The sequence below is a fragment of the Hirundo rustica genome, chromosome 6 (assembly GCF_015227805.2).
Source record: "Hirundo rustica isolate bHirRus1 chromosome 6, bHirRus1.pri.v3, whole genome shotgun sequence".
Classification (NCBI taxonomy): Eukaryota; Metazoa; Chordata; class Aves; order Passeriformes; family Hirundinidae; genus Hirundo; species Hirundo rustica.
In genome coordinates this window covers 23871174-23894024 of record NC_053455.1, presented here as the reverse complement: position 1 = coordinate 23894024, position 22851 = coordinate 23871174, and the positions used below count along the sequence as shown (strand labels likewise).

General features: G+C 42.0%; 1 protein-coding gene across 5 annotated transcripts; it reads right to left on the bottom strand.

Annotated features, from left to right (window-relative positions):
* Nucleotides 1-59: 59 nt before the first annotated feature.
* Nucleotides 60-22851, bottom strand: ENTPD5 (ectonucleoside triphosphate diphosphohydrolase 5 (inactive)). Of its 5 annotated transcripts, none has more exons than XM_040067966.2 (15): nt 22827-22851; nt 20446-20559; nt 17276-17553; nt 16015-16094; nt 14617-14760; nt 14182-14257; nt 12537-12572; nt 11611-11699; nt 8948-9027; nt 7698-7759; nt 6164-6265; nt 5230-5370; nt 4844-4900; nt 3266-3381; nt 60-3100 (listed from the first exon to the last, which is right to left on the bottom strand). In XM_040067966.2, exons 3-15 carry the CDS (start codon nt 17490-17492, stop codon nt 3014-3016), a joined length of 1287 nt encoding a protein of 428 aa, XP_039923900.1. In that variant the 5' UTR covers nt 17493-17553; nt 20446-20559; nt 22827-22851; the 3' UTR covers nt 60-3013. The 5 variants fall into 5 exon arrangements, with proteins under 5 accessions (XP_039923900.1, XP_039923897.1, XP_039923898.1 ...); XM_040067963.2 differs by lacking the exon at nt 22827-22851 and adding an exon at nt 22372-22555; XM_040067964.2 differs by lacking the exon at nt 22827-22851 and adding an exon at nt 22421-22511.

Genomic DNA, 22851 nt, shown 5'->3' with positions numbered 1-22851 from the left:
AAAAGATACAAAGCAACAATAATATCTAGGAAAAGAAAACTGTACCACAACATCTTGAATATTGTTAAAAATGCTTTAATTACTAAAATAGACAATTCAAGATATTCTTAGGTTCCAAACACCAGCCTCTTGCATTAGACATTTGCCACCCACAAAATTAAAGTAAGCACTGCCCATGGGCAACATACACACAGTATCAGAAATTACCCTCAGAAAGAATGAAACGTAAGTTTTGAGCTGAAAGCCATTACTTGTGCTTCTGCAGTCACTCATGAGGCAGTTCTTGTTAGTGGCTGGCTAAAAGACATTACAAAGGAGGAGATAAAAATCAGGGCTGCAAGTAGAGCTCTTCTCTTAAAAGGCTGCTTACTCTTTAGTTTAGCTAATAAATAATCTCATTGCACTAGGGTAAGTGCGAGGACTTGACTGAGTTGTCCAGGTCCCCTCACCTACTTGGGTTCAGATGTAAACAGCAGGGGCTCAATTCTGCAATTTCTTGCAAAAATAAACCTTTTAACAGAGTTTTTTTTTCTTCCATAACTGAAGGATCATGCCAGTAATAGAAAGCAGCAGTTCTGCTTCAGTTAACGAATTGTGCCACTGACAAATGAAGACCCTGAGCATTCAGATTAAATGCAACTTTGGTACTGGGAAGCAGATGCCCCCCCTTAGCATTTGTAGTACCAGAGTCTGAGGAAAAGAATGCAGGAAAAAAACCTTCCTCTGCATGGTACCCTTCATCTAGCCCCTCTTTGCTTCAGACAAAACGCAGCCCTCGAGCCCTCCTCAGGGCTAGTGTGTGTTCAGAGGGTAGATAACACTGCTGCTTCTTCCTTAGGTACAGCATCCCACCTTCCTTTCCTGTTCAAAACAGCCTCACTGCTGACAGCTCTTAATCCCGAGATCCAGTAAGAGTTTGTCATAGCACTGCCTCAGACTGAAAGATGACCTGTGTGTTATTAAATTAGCTCCTTCTCAGGATAATGCAGCCTGGCCAGTAAACACCGCATCGTGCTTCGTGTTTTCTGAGACTGCAAAAGTGCTCACTGAAAAGAAAATGAATGCATTTGCAGTCACCTTGTTCTGCAGACCAGACCATATACCAAGTTTGGCCAACAGTAGGGAGAGGAATAAGGAATGTTCATGGTTGAGAAAAGACCACATTGCTTTCTTCATGTTCAAACAGAAACTCTTAGAGAAGAAGGAACAGAACTTCGGTGTGACACTGAGGAGTTTCTCAGTGTGGATCTCAAATAGATTCTGGTAAGGAGTACACATGTAGGATGAGCGTTTCCTGTTTCAAAAAAGCAGCCTGAATTTATGGCGAGGTGGCAGAGATGGGGTAAGTGTGGATGGATAAGTAAGGATGGCTCCATCCCCAGCTCTCGGATTCTCGTTGCTGATTGCACTTGTTCAATCAAAAGCACGCCTTGCACCCTCATGATGTAAAACCTGAGATATGAAAAAGGGTAGCTTAATCAGCCACAGGCAAACTTGCACTGCTAACTAGAGGAAAAGGACTAATTTTCACAGTAAGGCAAAGTTCTAAGTCTCCAAACTGGACACATGAGTGCACTGCTTCCTCTCCTTGCTGGGAATTACCAATTATTTTCAAATCCAGTTTGCAGAGGAGGCAGCGTGAGGGCGGTCTTTGGTTTGACAGAAGTGGGAAAGGTGCTTTAGAGCAAACAGGAAACTGCAAATGAACAGGGAAATGTTCATCACAAGACATCAGTGGGTAAGTTTCCCTTAGTCACATGAGTAATAACCTCTTTGTTGTGGTGCGGTAAATTCACCTGTACCTTACACATTCCTGGGGGAAGAGAAGGCAGTAGAAGCTGCCAGTTATTTCATGGGGTGAAAAAACTGTCTACAGCTGTTTTTACTTAGGGGAATGGATGGGTTTCAAATGGGAGACTACACCTTCGAGCTCACTCCGGCAAAAGGGACTGTGGTGCTCAGACTGCTCCTAGCCCAGCAGGTCTCCCTGGGCTGTGCCATGCCTGCTGTCCTCGGGATGGCACTAGACTTGACTCTTGGGTATGCACCACCTCTAGTTAGATGTCCTGAATCACTTCATGCAAGAACGTGAGGAGTACCAGCAGCAGAGGGAAGGGGGCTGTGGGTGTGCCTTGCTGAGAGCAGAGAAACAGAACTGGCTCTCACAGCAAAGTGAGCTGTCAGATCAGCCATTTCATCTGACTGCAATCTCCTTGTGGGTGGAATGTGACAAGCTCTTCTCCTGGCAGTTGAGTTTCAATAGCTGGCACTGCTGCCTCGTTGTGCCAGCACAACTATGTGTTATGACTACATGCTAAATGAATAAATTTATCAAGTCTGGTAGTCAGATGTATGGTGTAGCTGCACAGACTTGTAAAGGGCAGCAAAACTGAAACAGGCACACATTCTGCTTAGGAACTGCCTAAAAAAATGCTTGATAAATTACTATGCTTTAGCCAACACCTTTCCCAAAACCATGCCCAAAGTAGGCCCTTCTTGAAAGACTGCAATATTCTTGCCATATACTTGCTAAGCTAGCAGCTGGATTCTTGGAACACTGAGGTTGGTAGCATCCGGAGTTGTTCACTTTTCTCTGAATGACTGTTGATGCTATTTCTAATTTCTGTATTTAATATCTCACAAGCAAACTTAAGTTATGTATGTTTAAAATAGAATGGGGTAGGGGAAATCATGTGTCTGTGCTCTGCCACATCCAGGAACTCTGTGCTTCTAACAAACTTGCTGGTGAAGGCTGGTTTTGAGCCCCTGGCATATTCTCTGCTGGACTTTAGGCCTTTTGACTTTCATAAGGCAGATTCTGAATCATTTATGGCAATCACAGCCATAAGTCATACTCTCATTAGGCACAGTGCCAATTCAGGGTAGAGATCTGCTGCAAATCTTTGGTCCATGTTCTCCTCTGTGACGAGTCCCAGCTGAACAACATATCTGGAGATTGCAATTTACTTTCTCAGCCTTTCAGAAATGCTGAAGTCCACAGCAGTATCACAGCTCAATAGCTCATCCCCAGAGACTGCAGCAGGTAAAAGGTAGCGCCCAAAGTCCAGCTTGTCTCTATGTTGTTTACTTTCTTTGTCAACTATAAAGGAAGAAAAACAAGTTGTTCCTGACAGTTCTCTAGATTCGTAAGTTGCACAAATGACAGCAACTACATGTTACAAATCTGGAAAGATGCAGTAGATAATTAGTCAGAAAAATGAACTAATGCATGTTAATTGATAGGGATTTAACTGTTTTTTCTCACCTGTAAGACTGTGTTGTCCCTGAATCCAAAACCTTCCTTTAATAAAGCAGTGATGTAAGTGAGATCCATGCAGAGGAAAGGACTGGCTGAGTTATACCTCTCCATGTTATCACAGACTAGAGAAGGAAAAAAGAAAAAAAGAGATCTCAGCAAAATAAGAGCTTTTATCCACATTGTACGTTTGAATTGAACTCAAGCCAAAGCTTTCTAAAACAAGCTACCCTCTTCTGTTAGTGGGTATATTTGACACATGGTACATACTACAGGGCTGTTCTACAATGTTGGAGAATAAACCATGTAGTACATCCAGTTTCTCTTAACTCCATCTTAAGTGCATCTTTTATTACAGCAACATAATCCACAGCTCTTTTGAAGAACCTCTGCTCAACTGGTAACTAGCAGGGTGTTAGATTACTTATTTTTTCAAGAACACAGCATCACCTGTTTTCATCATCCCTTCTGCACAGATGGCTCCAGTAATGGATTCCACCTTCTAGGATGGCAGTTTATTTTATTTTTTCCAATCACACTTGTCCAAGGAAATGGAAGAGGCTATTGCCTAACCAACCACTCCCTCACTGCAGCTAAGTCAAGATTCCATAGTCAGGGTGACAGTGACTAGGAAATGTATTTACACTAAGCATGATTTTCTAGACCTACTGTTACCGCCTTGTTCTACTGGCAGCAAGAGCAGAGTTCACTTCCTTCTACGAAAAGATAAGCAGCATCCTTCAACTATTGAAATGAGATAGAGAATTAGTTCAGGATCACAGAATTGATCTCCTGATGCTCTGAAGCTAAGTGGTTTGATAATGTTAGGTAACATCTTAGCCACGTCTTTGAAATAAGCTCACTATCCAGGGAAAAAATAACAAGCAACCCACACTCAAATTTTAGAGCCTAATCCCCCTATTCAAAATCATCCAAGTTTCCAGGGAGATTAGGTTTAACTGGAAAATCATTAAAATTTAGGCCTTATTTTAGAAAAAAAGTCAGTCCTGAACTATGTAATTAAGCATCTTCTGAAAAATATCATCTACTCATTCTCATGAGAATGATCACAGTACAGGGGTAACTTGCCTTTAGCCATCAGCAGCCAGGCAAGCTGGGAGCTCTCTATCCACAGGAGGTACAAAACGAGAACAAGCATTCAGGAAAAAAAGACGGGGAGGTAAAGGAATGCACAAGAGGCTGTCAGACTTGAAACCCCTTTACTCTCTCCCTCCATTTGGTTAGACATTAAATGGGATTTAAGGTGACAGAGAATTCAGCATTCTCAAACTCAGAGAGTTGCAGTTTGACAGAAGGAGCTCTTGATACAGCAAATTCACTTTTGTAGTGACATGAACTATCTCCTTCTCCTGAACAGAGCTGTAAAGCCACCAACCCCTCGCTGCTCTTTCAGTATTGTCTTCTGCCTCAGTTAGAGTTTTTGACTACTAAAAATAACATGACAGGTGTAAATGAAATAAAGGTTAAATAAATTTGCTTTTCTTCCAAGTCACATTATGTACTGCCTACACATTCATATTTTTGTTATTTCTTGTCCAAACCAATTTCCCAGCTCATGACAATTACCTTCTTTGGCTTTTCTTTCAAAATCTCTCACTTCCAAAACACCTCCATGTTCATAATCTGAAAAAGATGTGAGAAAACATCATCATAGACCTGACAGCATTTGAGTTTTTTATCTAAGTTGACCCTAGAGTGCAACTCAGTGATGCTGCACTTCTATTTGGAACAGAGGACAGAGCTGCAGGTGTAACTGGAGCCCTGAGCACATTTCGTATTCTGAATGCTGAACACCAAACTGCAGTGACAGATAAATGTCATTCCCTCAAGGCATTTTGTGTATCTCCTCAATAACATTCCTTTCCTCTGTTCCCCATGGCTCCAGCTGCCAGGGTTCCTCTGTCTACCTTCTGGTTGACATGCTCACGTATCATAGGTTATCCCAAATTTACCAATTAGGTTGGTGTCAGCTGCTCGATCGTAGTAATAGGAGAAAGCATAGAAGGAACTTCCACGAATCTCATCTGGTTGGTGAAGCTTCCCTCTGACAACCTTGAGTACTTCCAAGTAGCAGGGCTTGAATCCTGTATCTCCTGTCAGGAAAAACACAGATGGGGTGAGCCAAAGAGCATGTGCAAGAGATGAAAGAAATAGTGGAAACAGGATGAAAAATTAAAGAAGCAGAGATTAAAGCATCAGAACAAGAGTTTGTATAACCCTGCCATAATCTAACATGGCACCTGTGCACAGGCAAGTACTCTAAAACCTCCTCAAGTAGAACTGGCTGGAGCAGATGATTGCTGTGTCTGACAGAAGTGCCACGCAAACTACTTCCATGTCAGGCGAAACTCCCATTGACGTGTTCTGTGGTCAGCAGAATCTTCTACATTTGGTGCCATCTGTTAGATAAAATCTTGCTTTCTCTCCCCATCACACTGTAATTTTACCAATCCACTCCACACTGAATCTGCAATTCAGCTTTCATGTTCCACAACCTGTTCAAGTCTATGATGGCAGCAGACTCACGCTCTCTGTGCAGCATTAGAGACTTACTATTTTTAGAGACTTATTATTTTTAGAGACTTAAGAAACAGTTCCACTAGTGAGATTAACTCAAAGCCTCAGAAAAACCTCTTATTTGTACAAGTAATTCTCAACATCTATAAAGGTCTGATTTGTAGTAAAAGATCACAGTCAGAGGACAGGGTCAGCTACGGTTACAGCTTCAGATTTTAATCTGTATTTCTCAGAAATCAGCCTCTAAAACTGCACAGTTATCCTTCATAACCCAATCATCATCAGTTAACTGAGGAAATACTTGACAAGGAAAAATTCAGATTCTGGAGATAAGACTTACTGTAAAAGAAACAAGTCTCCTTAACTTACCTTCTTTGTTGCCACCATACCGATATTTCACTCCCCCAAAGTGCCACTCTGCCTCCAACTGCTTTGGCAAACAAGAACTGCGGAACATTTGTCCATCCACAACTGGAATGAGAGCAGAAGGGAAAGTCAGAAAGCACGGAATTTAACATAGCTATATATCAATATGCAGAACCAGAAAAGGCTAAAAGATCGTCATTAAAGTCTTTAAGCAAAAGTAAAAAAATCTGAATTGATGGATCTGGCACTAACTGATTACAAATTAAGGACCAGTCTCAAGTCTGGAAAAGTTGTGTCTGTTTTGTCCTGCAAACAGCAGAGCAGCTGGGCTTGCCATTTCTTAATGAGATAAATGGTTCCAGGGTATCTGAATAACGGCTATTTACCACAAAAGACAAGAAATGAGAGGTGATAAACACACAGATGCAGAAACCCTAGTGACAGCAGATAAAACCAAGACAAACAAAGCAACTGAGCAATGAAGACAAAACCTTCTAAGACAGAGATCAATGGCCACTACAGGATCCACTGAATGTACCTTTGAGAGGTTCAACCAGAAATACTGTAGCTGATAAGAAGAAAACATGATTATTGCTGCACACACAAGTGTCACAGACAAAGCAAACTTCTAACAGAATGCTTGAGGCAGCTGTGGGACAGCAAAATTTTCTATCAGATGCTTAGGGAAAGGCTCAAAGGCTGGGAAAAGGGGGAATTAAGGGATCAAGGAAGTGCAAGGATGGCAAACCAGAGGGGACTATAAAAGAAGACAGTCACAAGTAAGCAGGTAGCTGGTCTGTGTGCTTTTCTGTCTGAGCCTTGTTACCAATCACTACAGTCTGTCCTATCCTCTTCTTAATCCCTACTCCCAACTATTTTTGATTTGAGTAAATACATTTTTGATTTGATTGATTACATTCCAGTAATTATCACAAGTCCATTTAGCTGTCAAGTAAGGATCCAGAAGGTGGAAAGACTCCAGGTCCTGGCCAGAGACTAGACAAAAGGCCCAACCTCTGGGTGAGACACTGGAAAGACTCAGGAATGTGAATATGCACTCAGGTTAGTGAGTAAGAGTTGTGTGATGTGCTTGTGGGCTTCCATCTAGACTAGTTAGTGCACACAACATGTCTGGGGAACACCCCAGGCCAGGCAGATACCAGAGGGGCCTATGAAGTGGATTTGGCCTAAGCAGCAACCCTCAGGAGAAGATCTATTCATGGTGCTTATGCCTCTGTGGGTGCTTGTAAAGCTGTGTGTTTGTGGCTGGCCATGGTGGTTGCATGCTCCCACATGTGCATTTCTAGAATTTGCACTTGAGCGTCACTGCTGGCTGATCTCAAAAACAGGGAAAAGCAGCTGTCTCATAAGACAACTCCTTAACAAGTGGTAGCTGTTTTCAGACAAATATATGTTATCAGAAACATAGAAAAGCACAAGATACAGAAGTGAAAACACACAGGGAATGGGCTGCTGGCACAAGGCTAAGTCTAAGCATCTCTTCATAAATCTTAAATTTTTTACTATATCAACATACCTTCCATATTCAAAGCTCCAAGCGTTGCCAGTCTTGCAGCTTTTAGTCCAAATCCCAAATAGCTGTGAACAACACAGACAGACATTATAGTCTCGATTCCTACACATCTGGTGTGCTTTACCCATACCCCTCTTCCTAAATCCTGGAACACCCAAACCAAATTTCCTTCCTCTGATTCCCCTTTCTAAAATAGAGCTCCCTTTGCCAGAACAAACCTGAGGGCCAAAAGAGTGACACAAACCCAAGTAATACAAAGAGTTGTAAAATGGGTAAATCTAAAACTGCAGGAAGTGATTAGAGCTGATGTGGCATTTATACAAGATGATAGTGAAAACCAAAAATGCAACATCTTAAAAATGAGGGAGGAAGAAGGGTATGTGAGTGAGAGCCTGGGGAATAGGGCAGCTACTTTTATGTAACAGACACAAAATTGTGCTCTTAGGGCAGCACAAAATGGGAACCGTGGCTTTGTGTGAAATTCACCTGTTTGACTCCACAAGTAACTGCTCCGTTCACTATAAGCTAGAATATGAACAATGCTTATGAGAATGTCATCACACATTGCAGCAACACAGCTAGGTTAAGATCCTGTTGACCTTTACATTCCCACCTGTGTTTGACCAGTTACCACTTTTGTAATGTAATTTTAAACATTTGCAGAATATTGACTGTTAAACTAACCTCCAGCTCTCTCTCAATTTTTAGGAGATGATTTTTCAATTCCAATTATTTTAGGTGACTTAATGGACTGTATTGATGACTTCAGCAATCAGCAAATGTAAGGAGTAGGAGAGGATGACTATTAGTCCAGCTTTGCTGTCAAGTAAGCAAATTCTGTAACTGCCTGAGATGGTAATGTTCATTCCACTAAGGAGCAAGTCTCAGGAAAGTCCTCTTTCCAAATCTCTGATCATGTTTAGTTCTGACTACTGGCTCAGTATTTACCTTTCTGCTTGTTTCAGAATATTTGGCTTGAATCCACTAATAAGAATTCTTCTTCTTAAATATGGGCTTACAATGCCTTCTCCTCATTTGACAGACTGCCTAATATTCCCTTACAGTGACTTTAACCATGATCCTGGAACGTTTCCAGCCAGCTAATGCCATGTTCCACTTCTACTGTTCCATGCAGATAAGTAGTAAAAAAGTCATGGTCTCTGCTGCTGGCACCAGGATAACGTGGCTGTTAACTCAGGGGCTGCAAAAAAGACTGATTTCCCCAGTGGAAATAGCAGTCTTTTGCCCCTCACCTGTGGGTATAGAGCTGGTAGGTGCTATTAAACATTTCAAATGAGGTAAGAAAATCTCCAGGGGTTTCCTTCAGAGTTTCCTAAAAGTTAAGAAAAAAATAGTTTTTAGTTTATATTATGCGATAAAGAATAACCAACTTTAATGTAGTATCACAGATATACCATAGAGTTTACTGACACTCATCTGATCTGCTTTGAAAACAAAGTACAGTTTTCCCATGGTGCCACTGCTGTAATATCTGCAGCTTTTAACACTGATTTTATTTACATGCATCTTTGTGTTACTTCAGTGTATAACAGGGAAACACCACAGATCAGGATGAAAACACTTTCTAATTCAGGTAACCTGATTTTTTTCCAGAGCACTTGCACGCTACTCTACATGTAGAGAGTCCCCATCAAAATCAGCTGCACTAGAAGTGTTGTGAACTTTTGCAAGTTACACTAGGCAACTAAAATTAGGTACTTAGAAGAATTAAAAATACAAAGTACAGGCCCCATTTTAACCATATCAAATAACTTGCTGGTACTTGAGGAAAGACTGTGACTGCTCACTCCCAGTCTTAGGGCTGCTTCACCTAATCAGCCTCTTGTCTCACCACCTCCAGTTTTTTCCTCTCAGTCTTCCCTCTGTACACACCTCCATCCCTCTGGTACCCTGCCCTAGCTTCCTGACAGACCAACACACACTCTTGTAAGGCTGAACTGCGTTAGCAATCATTTACCATTTCTTTGTGTCCACTCCCTAAGCTCTCGGTCTCAGTTTCTGTCTCTCCTCTACTCGTGGCTTCATTCTCCCACCGCTTCTTGGCTCTGTGCACTCATATCAGTCACTGTTATTGTGGGCCAAGCAGCAGAATCTCTGAGAGAACTGAAGCTACATAGTCCTGCAGTTACCATTCAAGTAAGCAGATCCAGATCTGGGTTATTTTTTCTAGAGTCCTAGACAGAAGCCTGCTCAAAGCTGAAAGGAATTTTACAGTATTTAGCTTGAGCTTCTCCTGAGCAAATACAAATCAAAATTTGTTCAGGGTCTCAAGTTGATTATCACTGAAATGGCAGTCACATCCTTGGTCTCATACACACAGACTGCCATATTTTGAGTTCTGTTTCTAAACCTTACATCACAAAAACTATTTAAAGGAGAGATCCTCAAAAAAAAATCTGTTTGGAGAAAACAATTGTCTTTTTTCATGCCCTTTCACAAAAACGAGGCAGACACCAGACAATTTCATAATTACTATGATTGGTTTTCAGCTGCTTTTAACTTTGGCAATAATGCCATGAAATTAAAATCAGCTCCATGCAGTTATCATCATGTGTTCTCTGCTTGCTTGTAATTCATATTTAATTAACAAATCTCTCACTATTACAGTATTTTGTTCAAAACTAATACAAGAGCAAACACATGACTGCTTTGGATTGCAGGAAGGAAAAATCCCCACTGCAAATCAAAGGGAGGTATCCCCACTAATTCTGTCAGATGGGAAAAACTCCCCAAAACATACTGAGCTTATCTATTTGAACTTGACAACACAGGTGAGAAGCAAACATAGTGTACAAGCAGGCAACATGAACCTAGACTCCACACTGTCCTACAAATTCACACCATTAGTCCTGGCCAGCAGCAAACACTCCAGGCCTTTTCCTGCAAGGTTTGAAGGGGACGTTTGAATCCTGAGCTGCAGTTCAGCCTATTTCACAGTTCTATTTATTCTCCAAAACCTTGACATGCAACACCCTTTCCTGTTGGTCAAGTGCCCACTTTAGCAGGTGTTATCAACACAAAACAGAGGACAAGCCCAGAGTATACTTGAGGCTTTGCTGAACAGGATAAGGTTGCATGTCATGTTTCAACGTAACACATGATTGCAGAATGAAAATACCCTGATGTGAAAGCCATGTGTTTTGTGGCCACCAAACATTCCTTGAGAATCTCAAGTTCTATAAACAAAAAATGTTAAAGAAATTACTCCTTTAGAAAGAGTGACATAAACAACATCAATATTAAGGTACAGAACGCTATAGTGCCTTTCCATTACTGATGTAATTTTCTCATGCAAATTGCAGACTTGGGTCCCAGTTCAAACTGTTTCTAAAGAGCTACAGAACTACAAAGAAATCCAGCAGAAGTGTCTGAGGGACAGAGAGCAGAATGCTCAAAAGGAATGAGAAGAAATTGATAAGAAAACAGAGAACTGACTGTGCTACTATTAAAGAAATTTATCCTAAACAACACTCCTCCCCTCCAAAACTTAGTGAAGATCTGTTATCAGACTGGAATGGGGGGGGGGGGGAAAGACCAGCCCTCTAATTTCTTCTAATATTCAAGAATAGTACCTAGAAATGTTCTACATTTGTTGAATACACAGCAATATCAACATTAATGAGGCTTTCCCAGCCTGAGTCTAGAAAACAAAAGCTGTCTTTTTGGTTTTACTCATTTGCTTCCTTTTTATTTCCTCATTACTCAGGCTCCTTTGTTTGCAAGCGCCTATCAGCCAACTGCTGAACTAAAAGGGAACAGAAATACAGATGTTCTGTAAACCACAGATGTTCTGCTTGTGCCACTGCTGACAAAGTGATATCAGAGAGTACAGCAGTGCTCAGATCTCTCCACCTGCCTCGAAGTCCCAACCCACGCACTTTTAACCACTCCTCACCTCAAACCGTGGCAGGAATGTGATTTGGGTTGAGGCTCCTCCCAAGTCCAGAATCCCAACAGTTTGCTGGTTCTGGCCAGACAGCTGCCCTGCAAACAACACCATGCTCAGAACAGCCCCAAGTTCACAAATGCTGAAATGCAGACACCACGTGGATGTTCAGGCAGCCACCAGGTGATCACAATACCACAGCAATACAGGGAGGGCCGAGCTGCCCTTCAAAGAAGAAAACCTCAGAGAGAACAGGCAGGCAAACAGAAGGTATTATGGAAAGATTCATAGACTTTCTTCCTTGATTCCAATCTCTCCTCCAAAGAGGCAAAAGCAGATAAATCTCTAGGTATCAAGCAAAAGCTGAAAGTAAGAAACAAAGTATCTCCTGCAGAAGACTGTCAGAGAGTGCACAAATTTTGTAACCATCATATAGCTGGTCAAAAGCAGCAGGGGAAGGAAGGGCAGTAAGAGCCAAACCAGCTACTATAATTTCTCTTCAGCCAGAGCAGCTTTTTCGCTTGCTCATCTCTCTGCTAGAGTACTGATTTTCTTTGCACTAGATTGCACTCCCAGAAGCTCTTAGAACCAGTAGCCCTAAGGCACCATGCCCTGCAACACCACTGTAGTTGCACTGCTCACACTGGGATGAAGAACACTGCAAGGCCTTGTTTCCCACACATTAGCAGCACCACTCCCCAAAGCATGTTAGGGAAACCAGCTTGCCAGTGCCACCAAGATCTGAGTAAATTCTGGCACCTTTGGGGTTAAGATGTCTCCTTCTTACTACAGACTGCCCAAGACAATCCACTGCTTTAGCACTGGTGACAGAGCGGGGAGGAAAAGCATGGCAAAGGCAGAGGAACTTAGGGTGATCACCTCCACAGAAGAGACTCAAATTCAAGTTTAGAGAGTAGTCATACAGAATTAACTACCTGTCAAAAAGTTCACAGTGATCCAGGCTAAAATTCCTGCAAGGAGTGGAAAAAAAAGAAAAAAAAAAAAAGTCACCACTGAATACTCCCATAATCTCCTGCCCACTATTACCAGCCCTCCACAAGTTATTTATTTACCTGGAAGTCATTACTAATTTAACCCAACCACCCCAGACTTCAGAGATTAATTCAAACTCATAAGTATGTGATGCATTATTGATTCACACAAGTCTCATGAGCTGAAACAGGTAGGACTTTGTAATATCCACGCAACTGCAGCATACACAAATCGTATCTATTATCCAAACAACATACAAAGGAGTAATGAGCTGACACAATGCACAAGTTTCCTTGGGCCCGTTTGTGCAGTCCAGCATTTCAATTCCTAATCTGAAAACTGCATTCACACCACTCTGTGTTTTAACCTTGAAGTTTCTATAATTACACTACAGACAGAGCAGCAACCAGTAAAACACATACAGCTCCTTTGACTTCAGCAGCTTTGCTTGACACTGACAAGATTCTCACCCAAACATAGGCAAGCATGTGACAGTAGAATAGGTAGGGATTTTAAATAAACTTGGCAGGCTACCCTGTGCTCTATTATGCCTCATTGGTCCTGCCCTCTGTCAGTACAACAGTTCTCCCTATTGTACAATTCACCCATTAATCCATAGTGGCAAACTATGCACTGCACCATACTTATCAAATACTTGAAGACTTTATGGTACTTCTCTTTCTCTCTCAGCCCATGTGGACAGATTTTGTTCTTTAGTCTTCCTCAATTTACTAGTTGTTTAAGTACTGTGATAATTCTTCTTGCTTTCCTTCAACACCCTCCAAAGTGGCAATTTATCTGCCATAAGGAAGTGTTCTGAACTGAACATAACATGACAGGATGGTTCTTTTCATCAGGCATCCATGCAGATGATTATTACTTGCCTGTTCTCCAAGGTAGTATGCCTGGATATGTAGCCAGAATGATACAGTGGTCTTTTCTGCCCTGCAAAGTCATTGTTCACTCCAAACCTACAACATATTTCACTTTTTCTTGTATTTTGCAGTACTCCCTTGCTACTTTACTAGCTGTATTTTTCCCAACAGAATATTTTTAACTTATTATTTTATTATTTAGTTATCTAATTTTAATACTTGCCAATTATCCTTCATTCTCCTCTAATACTCACAGTCCTCCCAATTTTAGATGGAAAAGTGATAAGCTAATCATAATAGGTTATTTTTAATGCTGATATTGCAGAATTTACAAGGCACTTTCCATAAGCTTCCCAGCTTGCTCTATATTGTCATGTAGCCTTTCAGAGGTGACACCATCTCTTTTGCACCAGTTCCCAAGAGCAGGCTTCAGCTGGTCAGCCTGCATCAGACAATACTTATAGCTGAGACAAGGTTTTGTTCTGAAACTTGTGAAATCTCGTTGTGTATCTGCATTTGTAGCCTAACAGGTGACCAAGTAATGAACACCACCTCAGAAAGGCAGGATTGCATTGTTTCAAACAGGGCCAGAAACCTTTTATTTTTTTCTCCTTACTTCAGGGACCGTTTCTCTTTCCCTCACATCTTCCTAACATCTCTCTCTTTTTCCTATTTCTCTTTGCTTTTACTTTTTACCCCTCCTAAAACATACCTTCATGAGATCCGTCCATGATGCCAACACTGTCCTCTGGAACAAGAAATGGTGATTCCTCAAAGACTTCTTTCACCTGAGGGAAGAAATAGTGATTAGACTTCTTGGTCTGCAAAGTCTTGTTGCGCTCTGAGGGTGACAAACTTTTTTTTTACGCAGCAGTAGAAAATAAGACAAGTGTGTGGAGTAGGGGCTAGGAAAGAAAGAAAAAAAGTATTGTAGGTCTCTCTCCATGCCTTCCATCACAGTAAGATAGAGAATTTCAGGACAAGATATTCTGCGAGCTTCATGCAATCTTGGGATTACAGTATCTTTTCATAGATGACATTCTCTTATGCCAAATAGAATAGAGAACTGAATGGGGAAAGAAAAAAAAAAAAGATAAGATGAAACAGGGAGAACAATACTAGTGCATTCAAAACAGCTTAGTGCTACCTCTGAAAGCAGAGCCTGAGCTTTCTCCTCTGACAGCAAGCGAAGTCCAGCTGTGGCTTTTAACACTACTGGGGTCTTTTTCCAGAGATGAGGTGGCACAGCATCTATGGCCATGTCCAGCAATGTTTTGACAGTTTCAGCACCCTAAAAGGAAAAATATGGTTTTCATATGGTTTCCTCTTACAGGCCATCAAAGAGCAGGCCTCTCAGTTTCCCCTCAAAACTTGTAAGAACAGTATCCAGTAGCAGAAGATACCCACATCCAAGATAAGTACAAAAACCACGCCAGACATCTCATTAGAACATTAAACAGAATGTCTGCATTGGAAGGAAAGGTATATTCATAAATATATTTTAGGGAAGATAAATATCATTGTTTATGGAAGATATTTTTGGAAAGTATGGAGGGAGGTGAGAGAACTGATTACCTGGCAAACCTAAACGTCTTGCAGTATGATGAAACCAAATGGTGCAATTACTGACTGAGACTACCAAAGGACGGGGAAATATCTGTAGATTTCACTAAATGCAACGTAAGAATTCCAAGTGTGTCCATAGCAAATACTGTAATTAAAATGCCAGCTGTGCCATAGTTACCACACAAGGTACAGACATCACTGCTGGCTTTTAATTATTTCCACTGCTCTAACAAATTACAGTTTGGCATTAGCAATAAACATTCTCCTGTGAACTACCTAGAAATTTCTTTTGGGGTGAGTTCTCCTCTCCTACCCAACAAACAAGATTTACTGGAATCATAGGTGGTCTTAAAAAGTTTAAAAAAGATCCCAAAGCCATTCATTCTTCCATAAAGTGTCACACTCAAACTCCTGTAGCATGGAATCCAACTAAGCAAAATGAGAATCCTGAAACCCCCATAATGCTAGCCCCCAACCTCAAGACTGCTAAAGCACTCAAGATAGTGTATCTAATCTATCATTTCTCTGGCACCTCCTTTAGTTTGTGAAAGAGCTTCCTGTCAGTGCAGGGGGTCTGGAAAATGGCAGCTTACTTCAGATCTGAGAGAATTATTCGTGAGACAGTGTATGCATTTACTCATATTTGGGGTAGCTATAGGAGAAATAAACACTAAATATGGATGCTGCTAGAGACAAAAATCACTCTGTCTTTGAAATTCTCAAAGGCATTTCATCTAGTTATATATAAACAATTAATTAAGCCACTGTTCCACTGATGAAATATGTAAAACACCAGCTCCTATTTCCCCATGTAGAACTTAACTTACAAAAGTAGAGGAACAGGTTAGAGAGACAGCAGTACAACTTCTACATTTCTTCTTGACTTTTTGCAATTGCAATCAGTAATACTTGAACTGCTTGGTAGAATCTAAATGGTATAACAGAAGCCCGACCAGCCCAGGGAATGAAGGACACTTACCTTTTCAGGCTGATCAGCATATGCAGACAGACCTGGCTTCACAGACTCAAAGATTTCCCCTTCCACCTCTGGAAGGTTTTCTGCACAAACAAAACATTACACGATACAGTCAACAACTCAAATCTTATTCTTTAATTTCCAAAAGGTTGCCCTCAGCTCCTGTAAAGTGACTATCCTTGATTCTCCTTGCAAACAAGATTATTCCCCTCCTAAAACAAGCCTTGCTGCTTCACTTCAGGAACGTATTTAGCAGAAACTTGTCCTTGTACCCTCCAAGTTCACAAACAATGAATAACAAGTTGTTACAATTAAAACTGTTCATTTAGCATTTGTGAACTACAGTAAGTTACAACAATGCAGCATAACTGTTGCCTATTCTTAATAAAATTTCTTTCCCTTTCTGTCCTTAAGCTAATTGTGAAATACTAGTGCATATTAAGACACACACAATCATCTGCAGTTATCCTTAGGTGATTCATCCAACTCAGACAGAACAGAGCTGATTGTGCTCAAGTACTTGGCTGAGAAGCCAAACAAGTTTGGCTACTGCTCCCAGAGCAGTTTGGGTGTAGAAGCTATCTGTGAATATTGCATATTACAAGCCAGGCTGAGTCCAAGACAACTGGACCTTGTACCAGTCCTTCCAAACTGTGGATGAAGTCATGCAAAGACACATAAGTACTATGTCCCAGCAACCAGCCTTCAGCCTTTGCTAACCTGCTGGATCACTGTACCCAAGCTAATTCATCCTTCTGAATCCTGTTGCACTGCAGCCAAAATTGTACTTTGTACCATGTGAGTAACAGAAACACTGGAGTGTGGTGCATCTCAGCACAGTTCTCCTGGAAATGGCTTCAGTACTTAAGAACTCTCTAATTTACTGATTTTAATTTGCCAAAATTTGTGACATAAATATATGCAGAATTCAAGTATCTCTTGATAAAATTTAAGGTAACATGCAACCTTACAAAACCACCATAACTATCTGAGATACTCCTTTTAAACAGCTACACAAATTGAAAATGTTTGAAAATATAGAATTCTTCAGTATACCCAGAATTATATCTCTGAGACTCAAAAGCCCTACAAAAAAGTCATTTACACAGCAAAACACTACGACAAATGGACAATGAACACCTGCAGGAGGACCATTTGAAGGACAAACTGTAGGAATCTTCAGCTACCCCCAGATGCTGAGCTGGCAAAAACCAAAACTGTTTTGAGAAGTTGGAATCTAAGTCAATATACATAGGGGTCTTACCTGGGCTCTTCTGCACAAAGGTGTAAATATGAATACGGGTTCCAGTGCTTCCTGCATCAAACATGATGCCATAAAAAGTGTTTGCTTTGGCATTTATAGGGCACACATTAGGTGGAAAGAAATCCTGAAACCACATTACCCTGTTTGAATGTGAAAGAACAAAGGGCAAAGAGGAAAATGCCAAAGCTATAAGGATGGGAAGTCTAGAAGATGCCATCTTGCCAGGACTCCTTGAGGCTGTCAAGCACGTATCAGCAATCACAGAGCTGCAGAAGGTCCTGAAGAGTGGGAGAAAAAAAAAAAAAAAAAAAAAAAAAAAAGGAATAGAAATTACCAATTCTCTCCTTTAAAACTCTGTTAAAAAAGATAAATAAATCATTCTGTACACATACATATTCTCCCTTTAGGTGCTTTTCAGCATCTCATGCAAAAAGAGTTGTTTTATTGCACTTAGTGCTACAACTACATCTAACTGATTTGTTCTTTCAGAGTAAAGGTTTCTGCATTTCCCAAGCACAGAAGACATGGAATAGTTTGCTTTCCAGTATTTCTAGTTTTGACTTTTAGACAATTTCCTTCTCGTATTTGTCTTGCAGATTTTCAACATTCAGAGTCTCCAGAACCTCTCAAAAGCCCAAATATTATCTGAAAATAAGCATTGCCAAAGGGGAACTCTGGGCAGAACCACTTTAACATTTACACACTTGAGATGCTGTGGCAGAACACAAGTGTTATTCAGAGTCACAAACAAAGAGAATTTCATCTCAGGCTAAGAACAGCTGCTGGGAGAGATTAGCACACAGAGAGAATGAAGGCATATCCTTCCAACAGCATCCCCTTCTCTGAGAAAAGCCTGCACAAGAGGGGCTGAGCTGAAGTGTACCTGAGCTCTGCCTCTCAGTATTTTTTTCATGTTTTTCTTTTCTGCTTTTTGGGTTTTATTTTTAGAATTATAAACAACAACAAAAATATCACAGCAAAACCCACACACTCTCCCAAACCTAAAGCAGTTGCCCTGAATGCTCAGGTTGCTTACACAGCTTCTCACAACAGTTTCACAAGCCAAAGCCCCAAAGCTGTGTTACACAGTATTGGATATGAAGATACAACTACATCTCCTCTTAACACCTATCCCTTTGCATGTATTATTCCTAATAGATGCCAATAAAAGACATGGGCACAGAAATCATGTGGTGCCCAGGTAAAAAGGAGTAGTATATAGGCATCTTTAACAGCAGAAAAGAGCATGTGGCCAGATGTCCCACCATATGCAGTATTGCTTGCACCAACCTACACACAGAGCACTCAGCATACAGAAGGTGCAAACAGCTCCTTATCACTTTCCAGACACTTGGTAACACATCCATCCACCCACAGCACTGAATATTCTACTTTATATGGCTGTTCATCAGCTCTGCCCAAGACCCACTTCTTGCTCTTTGACTGTCTTTTAGCAATTTACTCAGCCCCGCCATGTTCATTCTCTTAAGACCTTTACTTGCTGTGTCTATCCTACCTGTATACATCCCTAAACCCTCTCCTTTCCCCATGTATTCATTCCCTATACCCTCTCCTATGTAAGTCTGCTATAGCTTCTATTTCCACACACCTTTCTCCTCACTTCTACTCCACTAACTTTTATCCTAGATTCAGCCCTTATAAGACATTTATTATCTCCATCTTTCACCTTTGTCTCCAGTTACATTGAAGGGAGATTTACCTATGCCCAGCAAAAAAGGTCACAATGCTCAGGCATCTCTCTCACTCCAGCATTCTGCTATGTCTAGAGCCAACAAAGTGCACAGCCCACTGCAGATGGGTACCTCACCTGTCTGCCGTGACCTTTATTATTATCCTCCTGCTCCAAACAAATGCAGAGAGATGGGGGCAGAAGCACCAACTCCTGATCCTCTCTGCCTTAGAAGCACGCTCTGGGAAGAACTGACCACAGTTCCACTAGCAGACAACAGCCTTGGCCGGTGTCCGTGACAGATCAATTCCAACTGCAGTAATTTCTAAAGTATCCACATTTTATGTGGAAAGGAGTAAATACGGAATTCTGTAACAAAGTGCTCTCCTGAAGAGACTGGATGAGATCAGTGCCAAGCAGTTGGGCAGTTTTGTAACTACGGATTTGTACTAAGATGCAGCTGGCATTATGCAGGTTTGCTTCCTCACAGCAAGGGAAGGCCACTGAAAATCCAAGTGGCTGCACTGCTTTAACAGAACATAGGGTGCATTAGTGAGAGCCACCCTCCAGCAGCTTTGGAGAGGTGTTCTTAATTCCATGCAATGTGAGAACTTTGCTTAATTAACTATCACAAACACAACCCAAGCACCTGCCTTAAGAACAAACTCCAGAGTCCTATTACAAACAGCACATGTGATAGTTATGTAAGCCTCAGAATCTCTGATGATCCGAAAATATCTGAGCAACTGCCATCATTAACTCATACTTTCCTTGCCAGATCTACGAGAACCTTAGTCTCACATGAAATTCCCTCATAAAGCTTCACTTCTCTATCCCTTCTCAGATATCTACCACCATATCACACTTTCTGTTTTCTATATTTCCCCATTTTTCTTTTCCTTTCCCCTTTTATACTTCTAAGGACAAATAAAACCCCAAGAGAACAACAAACTCACAACCAATCACCTTGGGGTTTTATTTTTCTTCTCCCTCATTAAGAATGAAAAATGCACACTGAGCCCCTTCGATGACTGATGAAGTTCATTTAACCAAGCACACTAGCAAAACAATGCCCACAGGAAGAATGAAAACAGATGAGTAAGAAATCAGAGGCAAGAAAGAGAAATTAGCAGAGCATAACAGAAATGGAAAAAGAATTTGTAAAGACAGAATCAAAAGTATGGAAGAAAGAATTCAGGGTAGAAAGAGATAAGTTACTGAGAAGGAAAAATATTTTCAGAACAGTTCCTCTCAAACAACTTAAAAGTCCTAGCTGGTATCAGAATACAACAGGGTGGAGAAAGTTAACGACAAACAGAAAGGAGAAATCAGGGTAATTGTAATGTGAGCACAAGCTCATTAATGCAATCAAGCAGTTCAGCAAGGTAAAGCCTACAGTTCCCCATCAATAGGCTCAGCTACTGTCTTTCAGAAGGAGCAATAATAATCAGCATTGATCATGAACACATTAGGCACACACCTGAAGCAGGATGGAAGCAGCAGCTATTCCACTCCAGGGATTGCTAATGAAAACCACCTTCAGAGCAGCACGGCAAGAGACACTGCGCCTGCACTTCTTCACCTTCGCTGTCAGCTAATAGGAGTGGACGATGTATCAGGCAAATTATAAGGTCATCAAATACACATCAACTTGTTTTATTCAAATTTGAGTTTATCATTACTCAATACAAGCAGAGGAACATGCTTATGTAACTACACAGGATGAATTTCAAGAAGGTGAAAGTTAACTTGAGATCAAGTTAGTAAAACATTTACACAAACGCTACAGTTGACCTCAACATCCCTGAGGCCTGAGCCAGCACAACAGGACAGAACACTCACTTTCCAGTGCAGGCAAACACATGTAAATGTCATCTGTACACAGCAGGTTTTAGGTACTAAGTGAAAAAGCCGAAGTACATCCAATACATGAAAATTTGGGAGCTATGCAAAATGTATGATCCAAAAATACTGGGATGTTGCATAGAGACTTCCTAGAAATAAAGTATGAACAGGAAGGAAAAAACCCCAACACCACCACCAAAAAAAAACCCCAACCAAAGTCTCCCTAAACAGGTAAAAACGATACCAAAATAGTAACAACTAACCTTAAGACAGCAAAGCACAACCTTACTTAGAGCTCACCACACACAGAAACACTGGTAATTTTCAAGACAAATATTCAATACTTGACTATTTCTGACAAAATAACACACAAAACACAAAGCACAAAAAAGCATCTCCCTGTAGAAAGGAATGTGATCTGAGGGGAGGGAGAAGCAGTGTATCAGAGATATGCAAGTATTTAAATTCTGTTTCCTAACACAATATTGGGAAATATATGAAGATACACAAAAAATTAAAAAAAAAATTATAAATATTAATGAAATAAATACAAGCAAATATTTTATACACACACACACAAAAAAAGGAAACAAATAAAATTACATCATTCAATTAATATTTGTCCATGCTGAAACACACCAGAAATCATTCACAATGGAAAGTCTTCTGTGCTAAAACAGTAACAAAATCTATTTTCCAGATGAGCAGATCTTATGGTCACAAAATCTACTTTCCAGATGAGAGCTTTAACACTTTCCACTTGTGACTAAATAAATACTTTTAAACCCCTTTTTTTTTTTTTTTTTCCCAGACAAAGAAAAGTCACTACATTTTTTTTCCTGGACTTATTTTTATCTATTGAAAAAAATAGCTTTCTTGGATTGTTTTGACAAAAACTTAAGCTTCTTAAACTTACACTGTTTAGAAGGCACAATAGACGGAATAGCTGAATTCAAAGGCATAATTTCCCAGTATTACCATAAAAATTATGGCGTAGTATTCTTTGCACACATATAATTTCAGTAAAATTCAGGCTCAAGAGCTTTACACTCCAGGGGAAAAAAAGTAGAACCAACTCACAAACATGCGTTATCGGAAGCTTTAATCTTTCTTTCCCCGTACTGAGGCTCCAAATACACATTATTTATTTATTCACATTTCCGGCCAAGTGGGTTTTCAATTTTCCTCTTTAATTAGACCAAGGCAGCTTTTCCAGGAAACCGCTACACTGGGGTGCGGGCACCCGTGAGAGCCGCGAAGGCGCACACCTGCGGGGGCTGTAAGGGCACCTTTTCCTGGGACAGCTGGCATTCCTGGAAAACTGACCTTGGGCGCCGAGAGCTTTAGATTCCGTGCCGGGCTGGAAGCGCCCCGGCGCTGACTCCCGCAGGCGCTCCCCGGGAATGCCCTGGAGCCTCAGGGCCCCGCTGGACCCCGCCGCGGCTGGGGCTGTCGGCGCCGTCCCCGCTGCGCATCCCGGCCCCAGCGCGTCCTGCCTTGCTCCATTTCCCACAGCCGCGACCTAAACCCTCGCCCCGTGCACGCCAAAACCCTTCCCTACCTTCCTTTCCCCTCCCCCGGCAAAAGCCTCCGCGGTGCTCCCCGCGTACCGGCGGTGGCTGGGAGCGCGGCCCGGGACTCTTCCCGGAGCCGGCACGGGCGGCGCTCGGCAGGAACGCCCGCAGAAACGCCCGTGCCCTCCTCACGGGCCGGCCGGCGCTATCGCTCGACCGGGACGTGGCGTCCTCCCACCCGCCCCTGGGAGTAACGGAGACGCCGGCCCGGCCTCGCACCCAGCGGAGCGCCCTCCCGGGGCGCCGGGAGCCGGCACCACGCGGGGGGTGGGGGGGGGCTCGCCCGGCCCGGGAGCGGCGGGACTGCCGCCGCGCCGCGCGCGCTCCCGACCCGGGCGCCGTTGGCACCGGGGGGGGGGGCCGGGCGCGCGCGCGGTGTCCATGGCAGCGCGCGGACGCTGCCGCGCCCCTCCCCCCGCCCCCGCCGGCTGCGCGCGCTCACCGGCCGCTCGCGGCGCCGCATCCCG

Bases quoted from the DNA above. Each gene is read 5' to 3' on its own strand.
- ENTPD5 (XM_040067962.2), bottom strand. From the start codon at position 19,960: ATGAGGGAGAAGAAAAATAAAACCCCAAG. The intron at 14,258-14,616 runs GTAGCACTAAGC...TTCTTCCCTCAG, and splicing joins CTCAGGCTCTGCTTTCAGAG to GTGAAAGAAGTCTTTGAGGA. The intron at 12,573-14,181 runs GTATGTTTTAGG...CACTCCTTGCAG, and splicing joins CATGGACGGATCTCATGAAG to GAATTTTAGCCTGGATCACT.